The sequence below is a fragment of the Hordeum vulgare genome, chromosome 6H (assembly GCF_904849725.1).
Source record: "Hordeum vulgare subsp. vulgare chromosome 6H, MorexV3_pseudomolecules_assembly, whole genome shotgun sequence".
In the NCBI taxonomy this organism is placed as follows: Eukaryota; Viridiplantae; Streptophyta; class Magnoliopsida; order Poales; family Poaceae; genus Hordeum; species Hordeum vulgare.
This window is the reverse complement of record NC_058523.1, coordinates 495,755,600-495,781,107: the sequence shown is the minus strand read 5'-3', so window position 1 is coordinate 495,781,107 and position 25,508 is coordinate 495,755,600. Positions and strand designations below refer to the sequence as shown.

Below are 25,508 nucleotides of genomic sequence, written 5' to 3'. Positions count from 1 at the left end.
ATAGCCCTAGCGTAGAGATGTCTTTCTCATGGCATTGCATTTCTCAACGAGACCGCTTCCTTCTGAAACATCTCATAGAGTACAGAGAGCGTATCAGTTGAGTCCTATTTATTTATTTTTGACTGAAATGCTGTCAGCGCAGCTTTCCATTTCAATAAGAGAGGAGGTTACAGTCGGTGATACCGAAAAGAAAGGAAGAAAAAGATGTACACCATGTTCATGGACCTCGAGAGACTGTACCGAAAATTAAATGGCCGAATTAGCCGCTATCAGGGACAGTCCCCAGCGGCCATGCCAACAACAAAAAGGTTCTGATCTAGCTAGTCAGGCTCTCTTGGTCTGTTCATCAGACCAGCAATCTTCAGCTTACCAGCGGCCGAGCACATTGAGTCCTATTTGTTGTTTCAGTACTTCTCTTCTGCACTAGTTATCAGCAGTCTCACAATCTCTGAATTTTGGGTCTTCCATACATTTCAGTGAAGCAAGCACTCGTCAAAAACAGGAATAATATGAACATGCAGTTGGCATATCACCAAAAAAAAAGGGAAAAACAGGTACGATTACAGATCAAACCACAGAAATATATTTAACGACTGCATTCAAAAGACCCCAAGGTTCGTAGACACATGTCCATCACCACATATCATATACTACTACTAGTTTGCAATAATAGCTGCCCTCGATGATCATTTCTAGCACAAGAATCGACATGTTCAAATGAATGTACCAAGGTGAACCACGGCTGATGGTCGCACTCAACCTAATATATTGTTCCGTCTCATGCCATTCTGGAGATCGAGCAACCTCCTCCGAAGTGACTTCCTCTGCTTGATGTGAAGCAGCTTGTCATAGACACACCATGGAAAGCTGATGAGATGTGGCCGCTCATATATTTTGTTGTAACAGCCATAGTACTCCGGGTGATAGGTAACATGATACCAAGCGGACGCCTTGGCGTACGATGCTTCATGAACATCCCCGCTCTCATCGGCGCTCATATCGCTGAACCATGACCTTGCTTCCTTCCGCAAAGATTTCACCGCCAGTCTGATAGCATCGGCGTCACTGCTCTTGGTAAAATTCTTTGCCATCTTAAGAATGCATCCGCTTATTATCTCAGCCTCACTTTTTATTCCGTAGTGCTCCATCAGATTACCCAACTTGAAGTCATACTCTCCCTTGAACCACACAGCTTCGGTGATGTAGTCTTGGTAGCCATCAACGATCAAATCAGTGTCATAAGACCGCCTTGCCACATCCTTCGTGAAATGCCCTATGTGAGGGCTCTGCTTCTTAATTTCCCTATACAGCTTCCCTATTACCCCCTTGGATATATAGGTAGCCCTGTCGAGCTTCTCCATAAAATCTGGATACTCCCTTACATGTAGTTTGGACGGAATTTGAGCCGGCACCCCTGTCTTTGGGTAATCAACAGCAATGGAGAAGAGCTCTGCCAGCTTAATGCATTGTGTACTTTCAGCCTTCAAGCTTTCCTTATCCGCAAAGACCACGTGCGCGTTGGCAATGATTCCCAGACTCTCATTAACTATGTAATTTGCGAAATACTCATGTACTTCCTGCATAATATTATAATAGTTTCAAAGCAGGGTGTCAGATTTGTTTTACAGGAAGCTCGGAATTTCCTTAAAAGAAGTATAATGTATGTACTCATCAGAAAAGAAACAGATTTATTTCTTCCTACTTCCTCCGATCCAAAACATAGGTCCTTTTTACCTTCTTTTCAGTTTGATGCTAAGTGCAGATCCTTCTAAACTTCTAAACTTCCAAATCAGCCCCACATGAATTTCATTAACAATTGAGCCTATAATTCTAGCATTTACTGTGTTTGGGAGGAAAAATATTTGAAATAAATAAGGGTAACATTGGCATGTTACCACCACCATTAGTTCTTGTAACCGACTCTAAAAGTGCCTATGTTTTGTATCAGGGGAAAAAGTACAAACGAACTAACTAAAACCTGCAGGACTTAGGAAATAGGTTCAGGTAGTCAACTCTTCAGAAACGCAAGAAGAAGACTCAAAAAGAAACTCACAATCAGAAGTACGGCTAAGTGACAGTTCATAGCAATGGATGTACAGCCGTTATGAAAAATATGGTAAAACTTAAAATACCTCGATAACAACATCATGATCTAATGTTTCCGTCGGTGCTGGAGTATAGTCCATAGGTGCCACCATACGAGTTGGAATGAGATCTGGGTCCCACGAAACAAAATAAATGTCCCCATCAAGATCACTCCCTGAGCACTCGTTAGGATGAGGCCTGCATGAACAAATTTTGACATCGATTTCAATAACGAAGGGCAAAGAAAACAAGAGTACAGCATCGAAGTAATAATATGACATCTATGAGCGCCTAACTAGTAAAAGGATATTCGATTTAAAATGTACAAGACTGTTTTATCTTCCACCTGTTGGTTTCTAGCACCTTAGTTCAAAGCTGAAACACTTATTTTGGATTCGGAGGGAGTACCAATACGAACATATTTACAGACATGAGATTTCACTAAAAGACTTCTTTGAAAACATAGAAGAACACGATGCAATTGTAAATACTTGCCTTGGCCCCTGCTGTGGAAAGACAACACAGTTAACCATATGGTCCAGAACAGGAGTATAAACAGCCTCGAGAATACGGATATCACCAGGGTGGAGGCAAGGGTTTTTGGCAACAACGACTTTCCCAGTTACGACGAACTTATCACTCTCATTTGCACTATTAGAAGCTTGAATGAATACCTCTCCGTACTTCAGTGTGCGGGTTTCATCCAAGCATCCCATCATTGCTCGTCCTTCTGGGATGAATATCCTTGACTTCGTTTTCAGTTCTAGCAACTTGGAAGCTCTAAAGGTTTGTAGGATCATAGAAAGATATGGTTCAACATCCGGCTGGTAGCCACATAACAGCAATTCTTTCACAACATTGGTAATCTCTCCCATGGGCATAAGTTCAATTGCATCAATAGCAGCTTGTGGTTCAGTTACCAATCTGTTTAACTGCATCACAGCTGCTTGTTGCTTCAGTTCAAATATGTTATCTCTGACTCCAAGTGTTGAAAGAAGGGTGATTAACTGCCGATTGAGGAAACATGGCTGGTACTTGCTGTATGCAAGGACATCCAGTGTGATGTTTTCTGATGGAAACTTTGACATGCTACTTCTTAAAGAAAGTTTCCAGTGTGATCTTGGATCAATAGCGACAACACCTTTATAACCTCCATACCTTATTTGGAAAGCAGAGGGAGTAAAGCGGGCCAATTTGCACTTCCTAGACACCTCATCTGCAAAATCAGCTGAAATGGTTCCAATCCCATCAGAGAATACATACTTCGTACCGTTTGTTACTTCTGGAAGTGCTTGCACCTCATACTTATGTACTTTCAAGGTTTCTGTCGAGGCACTAAAGGACTGACCAAGCCTTGCAGCATATTTTGCCACATTTCTAATATTACGGAAGTTCCCCATCCACTCCCTGATGTCACTGGCAGATAACCCCGTCCGAGAAGCAAACATCCACGCAGAGTTATCCCGCAGCTGACTTGAAGAGAAAGCCAAAAACTCAAAGTGCTTGTTACCAATAGTGATGCCATTTGAAAGGACCGACAGAATTCTGTTGTACAGAGCAGTTCTGCTTGCATTATTTCCTGGAGCAGAGCGTGGTGATAAATCAGTCGAACGGAGCTTCTCACAGTCCTCGTCGACAAATGAAATCCGAAGGAAGTTCTCCAAATCAGCAGAGTAATTCCGTACAACACGATTCGAGACATTAATTTCAGGACCATAAAAGTACACTTTTGCAGGGGTAATTTGCACCCTGTAGACATATGCCAACCCATCATCATCCAGAGCTATGTTTGGTGATGTTAACATGTGGCGTGATATCTGAATTTCTTTGTATTTTTCAGATAACCAATTTATTGGATTCAAGCAAGTCTTCTTTAGGTATGACATATTTTCAAGTGCATGCTTTATATGGTCAATACATACATATCCCGGGCTGACCAAACTGTAGAAGTTGTCATCAAGTGTTGGCCCACTAAGTATTCCATTCTGAACCAAGTTGTTGATCTTGAAAAGTATCTCGTAGGGGACATCAGTGAAATATTGAGATTTCACAATTGGAACAAAGCAAGAATTGCTTGAATATGAATGTCCACGCATGCAATGGAAGTCATGATTGTGATTTTTATAGTAAACAAAGTACTCTCGAATATTCGGGAGATAACAATCAGCTGGTAACTCCAGACAAAGAATATATGATTGCCCAATGCTGGCTAATGGAGTAAAATCAGTAGTTCTGGTCCACTGATCATCAGTATCATCCCTAAAATAGTTGAATAATGGATCATCGTACATAGAGCCAGAATGCCATAAATTTTGTTCGTAAATTTTTGGAGCAGCCATGACCTGGGAAACACCAAAAAAACTCAAACTGAGGCTATAAAAAATCTAGAGTGCCAAAGCTTTAAATAAACAGAAACAGTTGGAACTAACTAATAAGCTATTAGGAATCAGCATTTTAAAGAGCTATGCAACATCAAGGAAATGCTGTTGGTGCTCCAATCCCCTCATCTTGGGTTCTAAATGTAAAACTCAAGTAGCATAACTTCGTATAGATTGATTATTAGTAATATAGAGAAATATCATGGTATACTTATAACAACGCACAAACATCTTCCCAGTATTTAGAGCAAACACATGAATTAGCAACAACTAAAAATATCAAGTGAATTTGCAGGTAAATGTAAAATGAAATAATGAAAAGCATGTTTAACACACATAAACAAGTATTGTACAGTTTAACATACCTGAATCAAAAGGAACTTTTTTTGTGATCCAGGTGGATGATAAAGCTGGATCTCCCATATGCTCTCATATGAAAGTTCAAGTTTGTATTTCTTCAAGTTGTAGGTCAGGCAAAAGTCAATCTTCTTCATAGCAAATCCAAACTCAACAGAAACGCCTGTTCCGCTCCACAGAACAGATAGAACTCTTTCCCTCAGAAGGCAGCCAAAATGCAAGGTTGCATCCTCTAGATTAAACAATGCAGTTCTTGGTTTCAGAATAATGTCACGTTCCGCAGGCCGAACCTTCAGATAATTACTTCCACTCCTAAGTGCATTCCCTCGAGCCGCATTCACCACCAGCGAAGCATGTGCCTCGGTCTCGAACTGAACAATGGCAAAAGATCTTGAGTTTGCAGAGATGTTCTTTGGAGGCCGGAGCTTGACCGCACAGACTTTACCCAGACCAACAATTTGTTCCAACAAATCCTTGACATGGTGAACATTGACAGTTGCAGGAAATCCTGACACCTGAAGAGTCTTGCCACCCATGGTGATGGTGCATATGGAAACTACAGCAGTGCATAATCATGGTAAAATACCAGTCAAGTCATTGGAAAGTATAGACAGATCTGTACACAAATGGCAGGTCTTCTCTTTAGGAAGAAATTCAGGTAAATTGATGTATCGGACTTCTCTTAGTTCAGTCTTAAAACTAATGAAGAAGTAAGGAATGTATGCAATGTCAAACACTAGTACTATAATAAATAAATAAACAGTCAAAAGGTCTCACCCAAAACTAAGTACAGGTTTCACCCAAAAATATAACTGTTGCGACAAAATCCCATTACAATGCAATAGCATAAACACGGCGACAAGAAATCAAACGCCCCTCTTTATCTAGCACTAGCAAATAGACAGCTCGGACAAAGCAAGGAACCAATCAGTGCATGTCCGCCATGTCATTAATCTACCATCCCACAAACTATTTTTTTCATGCATGCAACCCTTTCACATCAACAAATCATGAGTGGCTGCCAAATCATTTGTCATCACATCATACATAATTCTCATAATTATTCACTTCATCAACCTAATTATCCATGTTTCATGCGTACCATCCCACGGCAAGGCCCAGGTTATTTTCTTTTTTTAAAGAGGTAAATATACCAGGGGTCTTATAACTTACACACGGCGGTCACTTTGGTGCATAAAGTTAGAAAATACATGTTTGTGATCACTAAACTTGCGAGGCCATTCAAATACAATCACTCTCACAGTACGCATGTGTATCCGTCAACGCCAGCTTTGCACAGCCCTGCTTTTAGTGACACATGGACTCATTTTTGCACAAAACTCCTTCTTAAAAACATATGACTGCCAGGTCTCGAACCCCTAGCACCATACACGTCTTAGCCACTGCACCACACATCTGTACACTATTTTTTTTAGACAAACGTCTGTACACTGCTATTAAGGATACCTAAGATTAATGAAATGGGCTGCGATCCGCACTGCCCCTTTTGCACTTGTTTAGTTTTCAGAAATTTGTAGAGAGCATGTAACATATAATCCCAATAATAGGATAAATTTCAAATTTTGTTCATCTATTATTCTAAATAATAATTATGAATTATAAAATGTTAATAATAACGTAAGTAATTCTTTAAATATTCATAATTTCTCAAAAAAAAATCAGAAATATTCATAATTATAAAAATTCTGTATCATTACACCTGTTTGTTTTATTTTAGAAATTCGTGGATAAAAACAAATGTTCATGTATTACTTTCAAATATTATTTATGAATATGAACACGTTTTTATAACTAGAATACAATACTTTTTAAAATTAATTTAATAAATAATATTTTAATTGTACAAGCGTTTCAATGTTTGTATAGTTTACAATATTTTGTCCAGTTCAATGTTTGTATAGTTTACAATATTCATGATTTAAAATCTACTCTGTTGAATATAAGTCATGAGTAAAAAATAAACACAAGTTGATATCTAAATTATATTAACTAAATATTTTTTATTTCAAAAGAATGTTTAAAATTTGTAGAAAATTGTGTCGCAGTTGCGTGATGGTTAGCTTATGTGCGAGTGAATCCTCATGTTACCGGTTTGAACACGCCGAATGCACTTCGTATGGTTATTAGATTATTATTAGAGTTGTTGGCGTGCTATGATATATAAGGTATACATTGTTCTTTATTACTTCTTTTGATCCGCGCTGCTATGATATATAAGGTGGTCGTGCTAAGCAAATAGTAGGTACTGTTGACGTGGTTGTTATCCAAGCAAGTGACCTAGCGGTTCATCGTCGGATCGAAATCCCGGCCCCATTATTTTGCCTTTTTATTTGAGGGACTTCCTACATTAATAAAAAAGGAGCCACTAGTTTTTCTACAAATCTATCATATGAGAACATTTACAGTGGTTAACAGCGGGCCCGCGCCATGCTGGCACCGACGGATATGTATGCCGCGTACGGTGAGAGTGACTGTATTTGAAGAACCTCGCAAGTTTAGTGACCTCAAACACGTACTTTACAATTTTGTACACGAAAGTGACCGCCGCATGCAAGTTCTAACACCTCTCGTGTATTTACCTCTTTTTTAAACTGGCGCGGGTTATCTTTTACTCCTTCCGTCTCATATGTAAGATTTATTTTGACACTAGGAGTAGTAACAAGTAAAAGGTCAGCAAAAAAAAAAAAAAAAAAAAAGCCAACCCTACAAAAATGTCGATCAATAAACAATTAGGGACGTACATTTCCCCAATCCGTACGCCCGCTACGCTTGCTCGCCTACCTCAAGCAACGCCCTCTATTATTGGCAAGCAGGGGCGGAACTGAACGTGGTGTTTGGGGGTTTAGGTGAACCCCACAAAATTCAGCAAGGCACCGAATCCCATCGGACCAGCTCCGATCGATCTAATTTACACGGAGAAAACTACGATCTACCTCGCGCGCCGCGAAAGAACAAGCCAGCAGAACCGCGGACGAAGGCAGCAATCGTCAACAAATTCCGAACGATTGGGGTCCCGGCGGCTCAATGCCACGGCAAGGCGGGTACGAAACCCCAAACAACACAACGGCGACTCGAGGGAAGGGAAGGGTCCGTACGATCAGGCTAGGATCCCTTACCTTACCGGTGAAGGGAAGGAATCAGGCCGACGCCAGCAGCAGCAGGCGTGGCTATGTCCGTCGCCGTCGCCGTCGCCGCAGCAGATTGTGGCCGTGAGAAGTCGATGGATCTGGGGAGGGAGTTGGGGAAGATGAACGGGCGAAGGAGATGGGGGAGGAGTTGATGATTGCCCGATGGTTCTGTCGCGGAGGCGGAGGCGGAGGCGAGTGGAGAGGAGGAGAAAGGAGGCGGACTTGAGGTGGTCAATGTGCACGTAACATTTAAACGAACTACGGAATGGTAGCTAGGTAGGTAGGGCCGGGGGGTGCGGGGATAGAGACGGATGCGTCGAAGGTTCCTTAACTGCGCTCGGAAATCTTCACGGATGTAGGCAGGCAATCTTAGGACCACACCGTGAAGGAAAGACTGGCACCGCGAGTAAAACAGTAACAAAACTGGCTCGTTCACTTTCCATCTTTTTTTTTTTACTTTTTTTTTTGAGTTGGTAATTTCCATCTTTGTAACGTGTAAAAGAAAGTTTTTTTACCCAAAAGAACCACTTGTCCAGTGCAATTGTCAAAAACGACCATCCCAGATTAGATTGCAAATAAAACCATCTAAACCATGACGGTACACGCATCAGCCGACACGTGGCATCTGCCGCTACGAGCGGAGGCGGTGGCCCCTGCCGCCACAAGGCCAAGCGGCAGGCGCTGCATTACCGGCCTAGACAAACGGCGATGAAACGGGATCGGTGGCCCCTGCCGCCATACAACCAGGCGACAGCTATGGGCAGGTGGCCCCTGCCGCCATGCATCCAGGCGGCATGCAGATGCATGGCCTTTCCGCTCGCCATCGCGTGAGTTTTATAATGTAGAGAGAGGTGCTTTAACAATGCCGCTCATGTAGCTATCGAGCTTCCATGGTCTTTGCATATAATAATCAGCCTAAAATGTAAAAAGTAGTTGTGCATCTTTTGAGGAAACGAGCGGCCGGGCTTTCATAGCCATGCATGTGTTATTTTTTTGTTTGCTAGTGCATGTTAGTGTTGGAAACATACCCTAGAGCCAATAATAAATTGGTTATTATTATATCTCCTTGTTCATGATAATTGTCTATTGTTCATGCTATAATTGTATTAACCGAAAACCGTAATAAATGTGTGAATACATAGACCACAACATGTCCCTGGTGAGCCTCTAGTTGGCTAGCTTGTTGATCGGAAGATGGTCATGGTTCCCTGGCCATGGATATTGGATGTCGTTGATAACGGGATCACATCATTAGAAGAATGATGTGATGAAGAAGGCCCAATCCTAAGCATAGCACAAGATCGTGTAGTTCGTCTGCTAGAGCTTTTTATAATGTCAAGTATCATTTCCTTAGACCATGAGATTGTGCAACTCCCTGATACCGTAGGAGTACTTTGGGTGTATCAAACGTCACAACGTAACTGGGTGATTATAAATATGCACTACAGGTATCTCCGAAAGTGTCTGTTAGGTTTGCACGAATCGAGACTGAGATTTGTCACTCCGTTTGACGGAGAGGTATCTCTGGGCCCATTATAACCCACAAGTATAGGGGATCAATTGTAGCCTTTCTCGATAAGTAAGAGTGTTGAACCCAACGAGGAGCTAAAGGTAGGACAAATATTCCCTCAAGTTCTATCGACCACCGATACAACTCTACGCACACTTTACGTTCGCTTTACCTAGAACAAGTATGAAACTAGAAGTACTTTGTAGGAGTGATAGGATAGGCTTGCAAGAAAGTAAAGAACACGTAAATAAAACTAGGGGCTGGTTAGATAAAGAAACAACTACGAGTGTCTAACGAGTGTGGAAAAGTGGTGGTAGGAGTTGCGGAATTGTCCCTAAGCAATTGACTACGTTACTAGATCGATAACAAGTATCATGTGGGAGAGGCCTCTGCTAGCATGTCATCCCTTACTTGGAATTCTATGCACTTATGATTAAAACTATTAGCAAGCGTCCGCAACTACTAACATTCATTAAGGTAAAACCCAACCATAGCAATAAGATATATTGGTCCCCCTTCAATCCCATATGCATCAATTTCTATGCTAGGTTTGAAGCTTCTGTCACTCTAGCCTGCCAATACATAGTCCTATCAACATACAACTAACCCTATGGTGTGATCCACGCGCGCGATCATATGATGGGAACCAAAGGATAGCAACATAACCACAAGCAAATTAAACCAATCATAGCAATTCATCAATCAGCGATAGGACAACGATAATCTACTCAGACATCATAGGATAGCAACACATCATTGGATAATAGTATGTAGCATAAAGCACCATGTTCAAGTAGAGGGTACAACGGGTTGCGGGAGAGTGAACCGCTGAATATAGATGGGGGAAGATGATGGAGATGTTGGTAAGATGACGGAGGTGTTGGTGTAGATCGCCGTCACACAATGATTTCCCGGGCGGCGTTCCGGCGCCGGTGGGAGAGAGGGGGAGAGAGCCCCCCTCCTTATTTTTCTTCCTTGACCTCCTCCCTAGATGGGAGAAGGGTTTCCCCTCTGGTCCATGGTCTCCATGGCGGCGGAGGGGCGAGAGCCCCTCCGAGATTGGATCTCTCTCTGTGTGTCCTTCTGTTTCTGCGCTCCCAGATTCTGCGTTTCACCGTTTCTTAAATTCCCGGAGATCCATAACTCCGATTGGGCTGAAATTTTAACACGATTTTCTTAAAGAAGGGCTCCAACCGCCTTAAGGAGTGGCCACAAGCCTACCTGCCGCGGGCCCACTCCCTGGCCACGGCGACAGGGCTTGTGGGCACTCCGTGCATCGCCTCGCGTTGATTCTTCTTCCCAAAAATCTTAAATATTCCAAAAAAATCCCCGTAAGTTTTTATTACGTTTGGACTGTTGGAATTATGCCCTAGAGGCAATAATAAATGTATAGTTATTATTATAATTCCTGTATCAAGATAATAGTTTATTATCCATGCTATAATTGTATTGAATGAAGACTCATTTACATGTGTGGATACATAGACAAAACACCGTCCCTAGCATGCCTCTAGTTGGCTAGCCAGTTGATCAATGATAGTCAGTGTCTTCTGATTATGAACAAGGTGTTGTTGTTTGATAACTGGATCACGTCATTGGGAGAATCACGTGATGGACTAGACCCAAACTAATAGACGTAGCATGTTGATCGTGTCATTTTGTTGCTACTGTTTTCTGCGTGTCAAGTATTTATTCCTATGACCATGAGATCATATAACTCACTGACACCGGAGGAATGCTTTTTGTGTATCAAACGTCGCAACGTAACTGGGTGACTATAAAGATGCTATACAGGTATCTCCGAAGGTGTTAGTTGAGTTAGTATGGATCAAGACTGGGATTTGTCACTCCGTGTGACGGAGAGGTATCTCGGGGCCCACTCGGTAATACAACATCACACATAAGCCTTGCAAGCAATGTAACTTAGTGTAATTTGCGGGATCTTGTATTACGGAACGAGTAAAGGGACTTGCCGGTAAACGAGATTGAAATAGGTATGCGGATACCGACGATCGAATCTCGGGCAAGTAACATACCGAAGGACAAAGGGAATGACATACGGGATTATACGAATCCTTGGCACTGAGGTTCAAACGATAAGATCTTCGTAGAATATGTAGGATCCAATATTGGCATCCAGGTCCCGCTATTGGATATTGACCGAGGAGTCTCTCGGGTCATGTCTACATAGTTCTCGAACCCGCAGGGTCTGCACACTTCAGGTTCGACGTTGTTTTATGCGTATTTGAGTTATATGGTTGGTTACCGAATGTTGTTCGGAGTCCCGGATGAGATCACGGGCGTCACGAGGGTTTCCGGAATGGTCCGGAAACGAAGATTGATATATAGGATGACCTTATTTGATTACCGGAAGGTTTTCGGAGTTACCGGGAATGTACCGGGAATGACGAATGGGTTCCGGGAGTTCACCGGGGGGGCAACCCACCCCGGGGAAGCCCATAGGCTTTGGGGAGACACACCAGCCCTTAGTGGGCTGGTGGGACAGCCCCAAGGGGGCCTATGCGCCAAGAAAAGGAAATCAAAGGAAAAGAAAAAAAAGAGGGAGGAAGTGGGAAGGGAGGGGGACTCCTCCCACCAAACCAAGTCCAACTCGGTTTGGGGGGGGAGTCCTCCCCCCCTTGGCTCGGCCGACCCCTTGAGGGTCCCTTGGACCCCAAGGCAAGGTCCCCCTCCCTCCTCCTATATATATGGAGCTTTTAGGGCAGATTTGAGACGACTTTCTCACGGTTGCCCGACCACATATCTCCATAGTTTTTCCTCTAGATCGTGTTTCTGCGGAGCCCGGGCGGAGCCCTGCTGAGACAAGATCATCACCAACCTCCGGAGCGCCGTCACGCTGCCGGAGAACTCTTCTACCTCTCCGTCTCTCTTGCTGGATCAAGAAGGCCGAGATCATCGTCGAGCTGTACGTGTGCTGAACGCGGAGGTGCCGTCCGTTCGGTACTAGATCGTGGGACTGATCGCGGGATTGTTCGCGGGGCGGATCGAGGGACGTGAGGATGTTCCACTACATCAACCGCGTTCTCTAACGCTTCTGCCGTACGATCTACAAGGGTACGTAGATCACTCATCCCCTCTCGTAGATGGACATCACCATGATAGGTCTTCGTGCGCGTAGGAAAATTTTTGTTTCCCATGCGACGTTCCCCAACAGTGGCATCATGAGCTAGGTTCATGCGTAGATGTCTTCTCGAGTAGAACACAAAAGGTTTTGTGGGCGGTGATGTGCGTCTTGCTGCCCTCCTTAGTCTTTTCTTGATTCCGCGGTATTGTTGGATTGAAGCGGCTTGGACCGACATTACTCGTACGCTTACGAGAGACTGGTTTCATCGTTACGAGTAACCCCCTTTGCTCAAAGATGACTGGCAAGTGACAGTTTCTCCAACTTTAGTTGAATCGGATTTGACCGAGGAGGTCCTTGGATGAGGTTAAATAGCAACTCATATATCTCCGTTGTGGTGTTTGCGTAAGTAAGATGCGATCCTACTAGATACCCTTGGTCACCACGTAAAACATGCAACAACAAAATTAGAGGACGTCTAACTTGTGTTTTGCAGGGTATGATTGTGATGTGATATGGCCAACGATGTGATGTGATATATTGGATGTATGAGATGATCATGTTGTAATAGAAATATCGACTTGCACGTCGATGGTACGGCAACCGGCAGGAGCCATAGGGTTGTCTTTATACTAACGTTTGTGCTTGCAGATGCGTTTACTATTTTGCTAGGATGTAGCTTTAGTAGTAATAGCATAAGTAGCACGACAACCCCGATGGCAACACGTTGATGGATGATCATGGTGTGGCGCCGGTGACAAGAAGATCGTGCCGGTGCTTTGGTGATGGAGATCAAGAAGCACGTGATGATGGCCATATCATGTCACTTATGAATTGCATGTGATGTTAATCCTTTTATGCACCTTATTTTGCTTAGAACGACCGTAGCATTATGAGGTGATCTCTCACTAAAATTTCAAGACGAAATTGTGTTCTCCCCGACCGTGCACCGTTGCTACAGTTCGTCGTTTCGAGACACCACGTGATGATCGGGTGTGATAGACTCAACGTTCACATACAACGGGTGCAAAACAGTTGCGCACGTGGAACACTCGGGTTAAGCTTGACGAGCCTAGCATGTGCAGACATGGCCTCGGAACACATGAGACCGAAAGGTCGATCATGAATCATATAGCTGATATGATTAGCATAGGGATGCTTACCACTGAAACTACTCTCGACTCACGTGATGATCGGACTTGGGATAGTGTAAGTGGATCATGAACCACTCAATTGACTAGAGAGATGTACTTTTTGAGTGGGAGTTTAGCATATAATTTGATTAAGTTGAACTCTAATTATCTTGAACATAGTCTAAGTCCACTTTGAATATATTTGTGTTGTAGATCATGGCTCACGCAAGTGTCATCCCGAATTTTAATACGTTCCTAGAGAAAGCTAAGTTGAAAGATGATGGAAGCAACTTTGTAGACTGGGCTCGTAATCTTAAGCTAATCTTACAAGCTGGAAAGAAGGATTATGTCCTTAATGCTGCGCTAGGAGATGAACCACCCGCTACGGCTGATCAGGATGTTAAGAACGCTTGGTTAGCGCGTAAGGAGGACTACTCAATAGTTCAATGTGCAGTCTTGTATGGCTTAGAACCGGGACTTCAACGTCGCTTTGAGCGTCATGGAGCATTTGAGATGTTCCAGGAGTTGAAGTTTATCTTTCAGAAGAACGCCCGGATCGAGAGGTATGAGACCTCCGATAAATTCTATGCTTGCAAGATGGAGGAAAACTCGTCTGTCAGTGAACATGTGCTCAAAATGTCTGGGTACTCAAACCGTCTAGCTGAACTGGGGATTGAACTCCCGCGAGAAGCTATCACTGACAGAATCCTTCAATCACTGCCACCAAGCTATAAAGGCTTTGTGTTGAACTACAACATGCAAGGGATGAACAAGTCTCCCGGCGAGTTGTTTGCGATGCTGAAAGTCGCAGAGTCTGAACTCCGTAAAGAGCATCAAGTGTTGATGGTGAGCAAGACCACTAGTTTCAAGAGAAACGGCAAAGGCAAGAAGGGCAATTCGAAGAAGAGCGGCAAGCCTGTTGCCAATCCGCCGAAGAAACCCAAAGCTGGACCTAAGCCTGAAACAGAGTGCTTCTATTGCAAGGGTATGGGTCACTGGAAGCGCAATTGCCCCAAGTATCTGGCAAATAAGAAGGCGGACAAAGAAAAATCAGGTATATTTGATATACATGTTATTGATGTGTACTTAACCGGCTCTCGTAGTAGTGCCTGGGTATTTGATACCGGTTCTGTTGCTCACATTTGCAACTCGAAGCAGGAACTGCGGAATAGACGAAGGCTGGCGAAAGACGAAGTGACGATGCGCGTAGGAAACGGTTCCAAGGTTGATGCAATCGCCGTCGGCACAGTGTCACTTCAGCTACCATCGGGATTAGTGATGAACTTAAATCATTGTTATTTAGTGCCTGCGTTGAGCATGAACATTATATCTGGATCTTGTTTATTGCGAGACGGTTACTCTTTTAAGTCTGAGAATAATGGTTGTTCTATTTCTATGAGTAACATCTTTTATGGTCATGCACCGAATGTGAGAGGATTGTTCATATTGAATATTGATAGCGATACGCATATACATAACATTGAGACCAAAAGAGTTAGAGTAAACAATGATAGCGCCATATTTTTATGGCACTGTCGTTTAGGTCATATTGGTGTAAAGCGCATGAAGAAACTCCATGCTGATGGACTTTTGGAGCCACTTGACTTTGATTCACTTGACACGTGCGAACCATGCCTCATGGGCAAGATGACTAAGACTCCGTTCTCCGGAACAATGGAGCGTGCAAGTGACTTGTTGGAAATCATACATACCGATGTGTGTGGTCCAATGAGCGTGGAGGCACGCGGCGGATATCGTTATTTCCTCACCTTCACTGACGACTTAAGTAGATATGGTTATGTCTACTTGATGAAGCACAAGTCTGAAACATTTGAAAAGTTCAAGCAATTTCAGAGTGAAGTGGAAAATCATCGTAACAAGAAGATCAAGTTCCTATGGTCTGATCGTGGGGGTGAATATCTGAGTTTCGAGTTTGGTGCTCACTTAAGACAATGTGGAATTGTTTCGCAGTTAACACCGCCTGGAACACCACAGCGTAATGGTGTGTCCGAATGTCGTAATCGTACTTTGTTAGAGATGGTGCGATCTATGATGTCTCTTACTGATTTGCCGTTATCGTTTTGGGGTTATGCATTAGAAACAGCTGCATTCACTTTAAATAGGGCACCATCAAAATCCGTTGAGACGACACCATACGAACTGTGGTATGGCAAAAGGCCGAAGTTGTCGTTTCTTAAAGTTTGGGGATGTGATGCTTATGTCAAAAAGCTTCAGCCTGAAAAGCTGGAACCCAAAGCGGAAAAATGCGTCTTCATAGGTTACCCAAAAGAGACAGTTGGGTACACCTTCTATCTCAAATCCGAGGGCAAAGTGTTTGTTGCTAAGAACGGAACTTTTCTCGAGAAGGAGTTTCTCTCGAGAGAATTGAGTGGGAGGAAGATAGAACTTGACGAGGTTGTCGAACCTCTCATCCCTCTGGATGGTGGCGCAGGGCAAGGGGAAACCTCTGTCGTTGCGACGCCGGTTGAGGAGGAAGTTAATGATGATGATCATGAAACTCCAGTTCAAGTTTCTGTTGAACCACGCAGGTCGATGAGATCACGCGCTGCTCCAGAGTGGTACGGTAATCCCGTCTTATCAATCATGTTGTTAGACAACAATGAACCTGCAAATTATGAAGAAGCAATGGTGGGCCCAGATTCCAACAAATGGCTAGAAGCCATGAAATCCGAGATAGGATCCATGTATGAGAACAAAGTGTGGACTTTGGAGATACTGCCTGAGGGTCGCAAGGCTATTCAGAACACATGGATCTTTAAGAAGAAGACGGACGCTGACGGTAATGTGACCGTTTATAAAGCTCGACTTGTGGCAAAGGGTTTTTCACAAGTTCCAGGAGTTGACTACGATGAGACCTTCTCACCCGTAGCGATGCTTAAGTCCGTCAGAATCATGTTGGCAATAGCTGCATTTTTTGATTATGAAATCTGGCAGATGGATGTCAAAACGGCGTTCCTTAACGGTTTCCTTAAGGAAGAGTTGTATATGATGCAACCCGAAGGTTTTGTCGATCCTAAAAATGCTGACAAAGTGTGCAAGCTCCAGCGATCCATTTATGGACTGGTGCAAGCATCTCGGAGTTGGAACAAACGTTTTGATGAGGTGATCAAAGCATTTGGGTTTATACAAGTGGTTGGAGAATCTTGTATTTACAAGAAAGTGAGTGGGAGCTCTGTGGCGTTTCTAATATTATATGTGGATGACATATTGCTGATTGGAAACAACTAGAGCTTTTGGAGAGCATAAAAGGTTACTTGAATAAAAGTTTCTCTATGAAGGACCTAGGAGAAGCTGCTTACATTCTAGGCATTAAGATCTATAGGGATAGATCAAAACGCCTGATAGGACTTTCACAAAGCACATACCTTGATAAAGTTTTGAAGAGGTTCAAAATGGAACAGTCCAAGAAAGGGTTCTTGCCAGTGTTACAAGGTACGAGATTGAGTAAGACTCAGTGCCTAGCAACTGATGAAGATAGAGAGCATATGCGCTCCGTCCCCTATGCTTCAGCCATAGGTTCTATCATGTATGCGATGCTGTGCACTAGACCGGATGTTAGCCTGGCCATAAGTATGGCAGGTAGGTTCCAGAGTAATCCAGGAGTGGATCACTAGACAACGGTCAAGAATATCCTGAAGTACCTGAAAAGGACTAAGGAGATGTTTCTCGTGTATGGAGGTGACGAAGAGCTCGCCGTAAAAGGTTACGTCGATGCAAGCTTTGACACAGATCCGGACGACTCTAAGTCGCAAACCGGATACATATTTATTCTTAATGGGGGTGCAGTAAGCTGGTGCAGTTCCAAGCAAAGCGTCGTAGCAGATTCTACATGTGAAGCAGAGTACATGGCTGCCTCGGAGGCGGCTAAGGAGGGTGTCTGGATGAAGCAGTTCATGACGGATCTTGGAGTGGTGCCAAGTGCACTGGATCCAATAACCTTGTTCTGTGACAACACTGGTGCCATTGCCTTAGCAAAGGAACCAAGGTTTCACAAGAAGACCAGACACATCAAACGACGCTTCAACCTCATCCGCGACTACGTCGAGGAGGAGGACGTAAATATATGCAAAGTGCACACGGATCTGAATGTAGCAGACCCGCTGACTAAACCTCTTCCACGGCCAAAACATGATCGACACCAGAACTGTATGGGTGTTAGATTTATTACAATGTAATTCACATGGTGATGTGAGGGCTAGATTATTGACTCTAGTGCAAGTGGGAGACTGTTGGAATTATGCCCTAGAGGCAATAATAAATGTATAGTTATTATTATAATTCCTGTATCAAGATAATAGTTTATTATCCATGCTATAATTGTATTGAATGAAGACTCATTTACATGTGTGGATACATAGACAAAACACCGTCCCTAGCATGCCTCTAGTTAGCTAGCCAGTTGATCAATGATAGTCAGTGTCTTCTGATTATGAACAAGGTGTTGTTGTTTGATAACTGGATCACGTCATTGGGAGAATCACGTGATGGACTAGACCCAAACTAATAGACGTAGCATGTTGATCGTGTCATTTTGTTGCTACTGTTTTCTGCGTGTCAAGTATTTATTCCTATGACCATGAGATCATATAACTCACCGACACCGGAGGAATGCTTTTTGTGTATCAAACGTCGCAACGTAACTGGGTGACTATAAAGATGCTATACAGGTATCTCCGAAGGTGTTAGTTGAGTTAGTATGGATCAAGACTGGGATTTGTCACTCCGTGTGACGGAGAGGTATCTCGGGGCCCACTCGGTAATACAACATCACACATAAGCCTTGCAAGCAATGTAACTTAGTGTAATTTGCGGGATCTTGTATTACGGAACGAGTAAAGGGACTTGCCGGTAAACGAGATTGAAATAGGTATGCGGATACCGACGATCGAATCTCGGGCAAGTAACATACCGAAGGACAAAGGGAATGCCATACGGGATTATACGAATCCTTGGCACTGAGGTTCAAACGATAAGATCTTCGTAGAATATGTAGGATCCAATATGGGCATCCAGGTCCCGCTATTGGATATTGACCGAGGAGTCTCTCGGGTCATGTCTACATAGTTCTCGAACCCGCAGGGTCTGCACACTTCAGGTTCGACGTTGTTTTATGCGTATTTGAGTTATATGGTTGGTTACCGAATGTTGTTCGGAGTCCCGGATGAGATCACGGACGTCACGAGGGTTTACGGAATGGTCCGGAAACGAAGATTGATATATAGGATGACCTCATTTGATTACCGGAAGGTTTTCGGAGTTACCGGGAATGTGCCGGGAATGACGAATGGGTTCCGGGAGTTCACCGGGGGGGGGGGCAACCCACCCCGGGGAAGCCCATAGGCTTTGGGGAGACACACCAGCCCTTAGTGGGCTGGTGGGACAGCCCCAAGGGGGCCTATGTGCCAAGAAAAGGAAATCAAAGGAAAAGAAAAAAAAAGAGGGAGGAAGTGGGAAGGGAGGGGGACTCCTCCCACCAAACCAAGTCCAACTCGGTTTGGGGGGGGAGTCCTCCCCCCCTTGGCTCGGCCGACCCCTTGAGGGTCCCTTGGACCCCAAGGAAAGGTCCCCCTTCCTCCTCCTATATATATGGAGCTTTTAGGGCAGATTTGAGATGACTTTCTCACGGTTGCCCGACCACATATCTCCATAATTTTTCCTCTAGATCGTGTTTCTGCGGAGCCCGGGCGGAGCCCTGCTGAGACAAGATCATCACCAACCTCCGGAGCGCCGTCACGCTGCCGGAGAACTCTTCTACCTCTCCGTCTCTCTTGCTGGATCAAGAAGGCCGAGATCATCGTCGAGCTGTACGTGTGCTGAACGCGGAGGTGCCGTCCGTTCGGTACTAGATCGTGGGACTGATCGCGGGATTGTTCGCGGGGCGGATCGAGGGACGTGAGGACGTTCCACTACATCAACTGCGTTCTCTAACGCTTCTGCTGTACGATCTACAAGGGTACGTAGATCACTCATCCCCTCTCGTAGATGGACATCACCATGATAGGTCTTCGTGCGCGTAGGAAATTTTTTGTTTCCCATGCGACGTTCCCCAACATGGACTTCGTTTGGTATGGATAATCTACGAAACAAAAAACATGTAACAAACAGGAGCTGGCACTGGGCACTGGATCAATATGTTAGTCCGAGAAATAGTATAAAAAGTTGCCAAAAGTATATGAAAGTTGTAGAATATTGGCATGAAACAATCAAAAATTATAGATACGACGGAGACGTATCAGCCCACTCGATAATACATCATGCTATAGAGCTCAATGTGACTAAGGAGTTAGTCATGGGATCATGTGTTACAGAACGAGTAAAGAGACTTGCCTGTAACGAGATTGAACAAGGTATAGGGATACTGTCGATCGAATCTCGGGCAAGTATCATACCAATAGACAAAGGGAATTGCATACGGTATTGAGTGAATCTTCGACATCGTGGTTCATCCGATGAGATCATCGTCGAACATGTGGGAGCCAACATGGGCATCCAAATACCGTTGTTGGTTATTGGCCAGAGAGATGTCTTGGTCATGTCTGCATGGTTCCCGAACCCATAGGGTCTACACACTTAAGGTTCGGTGACGCTAGAGTTGTTATGGGAATTGTATATGTGGTTACCGAAGGTTGTTCAGAGTCCCGTATGAGATCTCGGACGTCACAAGGAGTTCCGGAATGGCCCGGAGGTAAAGATTTATATATGGGAAGTCCAGTTTCGGTCGCCGGAAAGGTTTCGGAGTTTATCGGTATTGTACAAGGACCACCGAAAGGGTACCGGGGGTCCACCAGGAAGGTCCACCTGTCTTGGAGGGTTGCATGGGCTGAAAGGAGAAGGGAACCATCCCCTGGTGGGCTGGTGTGAGCCAAAGGGAGGAGGACCAATGCGCAAGGAGGCCAAACCCTAGGGCGTGGTGGCTGCCTTGGGTGGCAAGCCACCCCCTAGGGCGCCGCCCCTCCTCCTAGGGCTGCCGCACCACCTAGGGTTTCCCTAGTGGTGGCGTACCCCCTCCCTCCCTCCTATAAATAGTGGAGGCATTCGGAGGGCTGCAGACACCTGAAATTATCTCCCTCGATGCAGCCCTACCTCTCCCTCTTCTCCTCCTCCGCGGTGCTTGGCGAAGCCTTGTCGGAGAACCACATAGCTCCACCGCCACCACCTCGTCGTGCTATAGGAGTTCTCCCTCAACTTATCCTCCCTCCTTGCTGGATCAAGAAGGAGGAGACGTCCCCGGGATGTAGGTGTGTTGAAGGCGGAGGCACCGTACGTTCGGTGTTCGGATCGGATCTTCCGCGATTTGAATCGCCACGAGTACGACTCCATCGACCGCGTTCGTAGTAATGCTTCCGCTTAGCGATCTTCAACGGTATGAAGATGCTCTTCCTCACTCGTTGCTTGTTTCTCCTAGATGATCTTGGTATGACGTAGGATTTTTTTTGAATTAATACTACGATCCCCAACAGTGGCATCATGAGCTAGGTCTATGCGTAGATTCTATGCACGAGTAGAAAACAAGTAAGTTGTGGGCGATGATCAGGTCAATTTGCTTATCGTTACTAGTCTTATCTTGATTCAGCGGCATCATGGGATGAAGTGGCTTGGACCGACTTTACACGTAATCTTATGTGAGACTGGTTCCACCGACTGACATGCACTTGTTGCATAAGGTGGCTAGCGGGTGTCTGTCTCTCCCACTTTAGTTGGATCGGGTTCGATGAAGAGGGTCCTTATGAAGGGTAAATAGCAATTGGCATATCACCGTTGTGGCTGTGACGTAGGTAAGAAACGTTCTTGCGAGAAACCCATAGCAGCCATGTAAAACTTGCAACAACAATTAGAGGACGTCTAACTTGTTTTTGCAGGGTATGCAAAGTGATGTGATATGGCCAAAAGGATGTCATGATATATATGTGATGTATGAGATTGACCATGTTCTTGTAATAGGATTCACGACTTGCATGTCGATGAGTACGACAACCGGCAGGAGCCATAGGAGTTGTCTTAATTTATTGTATGAGATGTGATGCCATGTGATTACTTTACTTTATTGCTAACCGTTAGCCATAGTAGTAGAAGTAATAGTTGGCGAGACAACTTCATGGAGACACGATGATGGAGATCATGGTGTCGCACCGGTGACAGTGGTGATTGATACATCTCCATCGTATCTACTTTTCCAAATTCTTTTGCCCTTGTTTTGGACTCTAATTTGCATGATTTGAATGGAACTAACCCGGACTAACGCTGTTTTCAGTAGAATTGCCATGGTGTTGTTTTTGCGCAGAAATAAAATTTCTCGGAATGACTTGGAAATTTACGAGGATTTTTTGTGGAATATATAAAAAATATTGGTGCAAGAATCACCTGGAGGGATGGAGCCAGGAGCTCACAAGCCCACCAGGCCCGCCCCCCCTGGTCGGGCCTGGCAGGCTTGTGAGCCCCTCGGGGCTCCGCCGCCTCCCATTCCACCTCTATATATCCTCCTTCGACCGGAAAAAAATAAAGGAGAAGGGTTCATCGCGTTTTATGATACGGAGGCGCCGCCACCTCCTGTTCTTCCTCTGGAGGGTAGATCTGGAGTCCGTTCTCGGCTCCGGAGAAGGGAGATCGTCGCCATCGTCATCACCAACCTTCCTTCATCACCCATTCCATGATGCTCTTCACCGTTCGTGAGTAATCTCATCGTAGGCTTGCTGGACGGTGATGGGTTGGATGAGATCTATCATGTAATCGAGTTAGTTTTGAAGGGGATTGATCCCTAGTATCCACTATGTTCTGAGATTGATGTTGCTGCTACTTTGCCATGCTTAATGCTTGTCACTAGGGCCCGAGTGCCATGATTTCAGATCTGAAACTATTATGTTGTCACCAATATATGTGTGTTCTTGATCCTATCTTATAAGTTGTAGTCACCTACTATGTGTTATGACCCGGCAACCCCGGAGTGACAATAGCCGGAACCACTCCCGGAGATGACCATAGTATGAGGAGTTCATGTATTCACCAAGTGTTAATGCGTTGGTCCAGTTCTTTATTAAAAGGAGAAACTTAATATCCCGTAGTTTCCATTAGGACCCCGCTGCCACGGGAGGGATGGACAATAGATGTCAGGCAAGTTCTTTTCCCTAAGCACGTATGACTACATATGAAATACATGCCTACATTAGATTGACGAACTGGAGCTAGTTACATATATCTCCGTGTTATAACCGTTGCATGATGAATAGCATTCGGCATAATTATCCATCACCGATCCGATGCCTACGAGTTTTTCCTACTGGTCCTTGCTACGTCACTTTGCCGCTACTGCTGTCACTGCTGCTACTGTTACTCTGTTGCTACTGCTGTTACTTTGCCGCTACTGCTGTCACTTTGCTGCTACTGGTTACTGTTGCTACTGCTGCTATCATACTACCTTGCTACTGATACTTTGCTGCAAACACTAAATCTTCCAGGTGTGGTTGAATTGACAACTCAACTGCTAATACTTGAGAATATTCTTTGGCTTCCCCTTGAGTCGAATCAATAAATTTGGGTTGAATACTCTACCCTCGAAAACAATTGCGATCCCCTATACTTGTGGGTTATCAAGACCTTTTTCTGGCGCCGTTGCCGGGGAAGCACAACTATATTCTCTGAGTCACTTGGGATTTACGTCTGCTGGTCACTATGAGGAATCCGATAGATCCAAGAACTAATGTCTTGCCCTCCATTACGAGGACAGGTAAGGAACTGCCATCTAGCTCTGCACTTGATTCACCTTCAGTTATGCGTAAGTTTGCGACACCACCTCCTTCTAGAAATTTTGATATGTCGCGTGTGCTTGATGATGCTACTTTTGCTGCCCATGATGCTTATGATGATGCTATGCTTGATACTGCTTTGCCTGATGATGCTATGCTTGATACTGCTTTGCCACTAGGTGCATTCCTTGATGCACAAATTGCTAGAGTTGCTGCTAGATGTGATGATACTTCTGAAACTGCTGATACTATTGAAGTAGAACCTGCTATTTTGCCTGCTAGAACTAGCTCTCCTAGACATGAATTGCCTGATATGCCTGAGTGTTATGTTATGGAGGGAGAGATAGCTGAGGACTTTCTTGCTTGTAAGGATAGCTATGATGTTGAGAAATTACTGCTCAAGTGGAAAGAAAAATCTCTGAACGCTAGGATGAAATATGACCCGAAGTTTGCTACTTCGCCTATCTTTGTGACAGATAAGGATTATGAATTCTTTGTCGACCCTGAGTTAATCACTCTGGCCGAATCTGATCCTTTTCATGGTTATGAGTATGAAACGGTTGTAGCCCATCTTACCAAACTGCACGATATAGCCACCCTATTCACGAGTGAGGAAAAGATCCGCCACTACTATATCCTCAAGCTGTTTCCTTTCTCGCTAAAGGATGATGCTAAGACTTGGTTCACTTCTCTTGCTCCTGGTTGTGTGCGTAGCCCCCAGGATATGGTCTACTACTTCTCTGAAAAATATCTCCCTGCCCATAAGAAGCAAGCTGCCTTGCAGGAAATATACAACTTTGCTCAAGCTGGAGAAGAGAGTCTCCCACAAGCTTGGGGGAGGCTCGTCCAGCTACTGAATGCTTTGCCTGATCACCCTCTTGAGAAGAATGAAATACTTGATATCTTCTATAATGGACTTAACGATGCTTCTAGAGGCCACCTAGATAGTTTTGATGGTTGTGTTTTTAGGGAACGAACTATAGAACAAGCTGAGATCATGTTGAATAACATCTTGTGCAATGAGAATGCTTGGACTATTCCCGAACCACCTCCTAAGCCAACTCCGAAGAAAAGAGGTATTCTATTCGTCAGTCCTGAAGATATGCAAGAAGCTAAGAAATCTATGAAAGAGAAAGGCATTAAATCTGAAGATGTCAAAAATCTACCACCTATCGAAGAGATCCATGGTGTTGATAACCCGATACAGGTAGTAGAAGTAAATTCTCTGCGTAGGTTTGATGAGAGTGATATTCCTTTTGATAAACCTGCTAGCCTATGCCTGGATGAATTTGATAACTTTGTTGCCAAACAACAGAGTTTCAATGATTATGTTAGCAGACAATTGGAACAGAATGCTCGTATGCTTAGTCATTTAAGTGCTTGTGTGGACAGAAACGTCAATGATCTTAAGCTTCTGAGTAAACATGCCTCTATGGTTACTACTCAAGTAGAACAAGTACTTAAAGCTCAGAATGACTTGCTCAATGAGTTGAATGACAATTCTGCCAGAGTCGTTACTAGAGGCGGTAGAATGACCCAGGAACCTTTGTATCCTGAGGGTCATCCAAAGAGAATTGAACAATATTCTCAAGGAGTTAGCACTGATGCACCTAGTCATTCTAGAAAGAAGAAGAAATATGATAGGAACCTGCACGCTAGCAACCCAGATGCTGATACACCTGAGAATCCAAACGATGTCTCTGTCTATGATGATGAAACACAATCTCGTGATGAACATGAGCCTAATGATAATATCAATAGTGATGTTCATGTTGATGCTCAACCTAGCAATGATAAGGATGTGGAGATTGAACCTATTGATCTTGATAACCCACAACCTAAGGCTAGGAGATACGATAAGAATGACTTCGCTGCTAGGAAGCATGGTAAAGAAAGGGAACCATGGGTTCAGAAACCCATGCCCTTTCCTCCCAAACCATCCAAGAAAAAAGATGATGAGGATTTTGAGCACTTTGTTGAAATGATTAGACCTGTCTTTCTGCAAATGCGTTTGACAGATATGCTCAAAATGTCTCCGTATGCTAAGTACATG

The 25,508-nt window shown here is 44.2% G+C and overlaps 1 protein-coding gene across 2 annotated transcripts; it reads right to left on the bottom strand.

Moving 5' to 3' along the window:
• Positions 1-560: 560 nt before the first annotated feature.
• On the bottom strand, positions 561-8,210 carry LOC123403439 (probable RNA-dependent RNA polymerase 1). 2 transcript variants are annotated; one of them, XM_045097378.1, is made up of 5 exons: positions 7,958-8,210; positions 4,829-5,376; positions 2,581-4,427; positions 2,133-2,283; positions 561-1,577 (listed from the first exon to the last, which is right to left on the bottom strand). In XM_045097378.1, the coding sequence occupies exons 2-5, from the start codon at positions 5,354-5,356 to the stop codon at positions 756-758; spliced, it is 3,348 nt and encodes a 1,115-aa protein (XP_044953313.1). In that variant the 5' UTR covers positions 5,357-5,376; positions 7,958-8,210; the 3' UTR covers positions 561-755. The 2 variants fall into 2 exon arrangements, with proteins under 2 accessions (XP_044953313.1, XP_044953314.1); XM_045097379.1 differs by having other exon boundaries at positions 7,963-8,210.
• Positions 8,211-25,508: the final 17,298 nt, after the last annotated feature.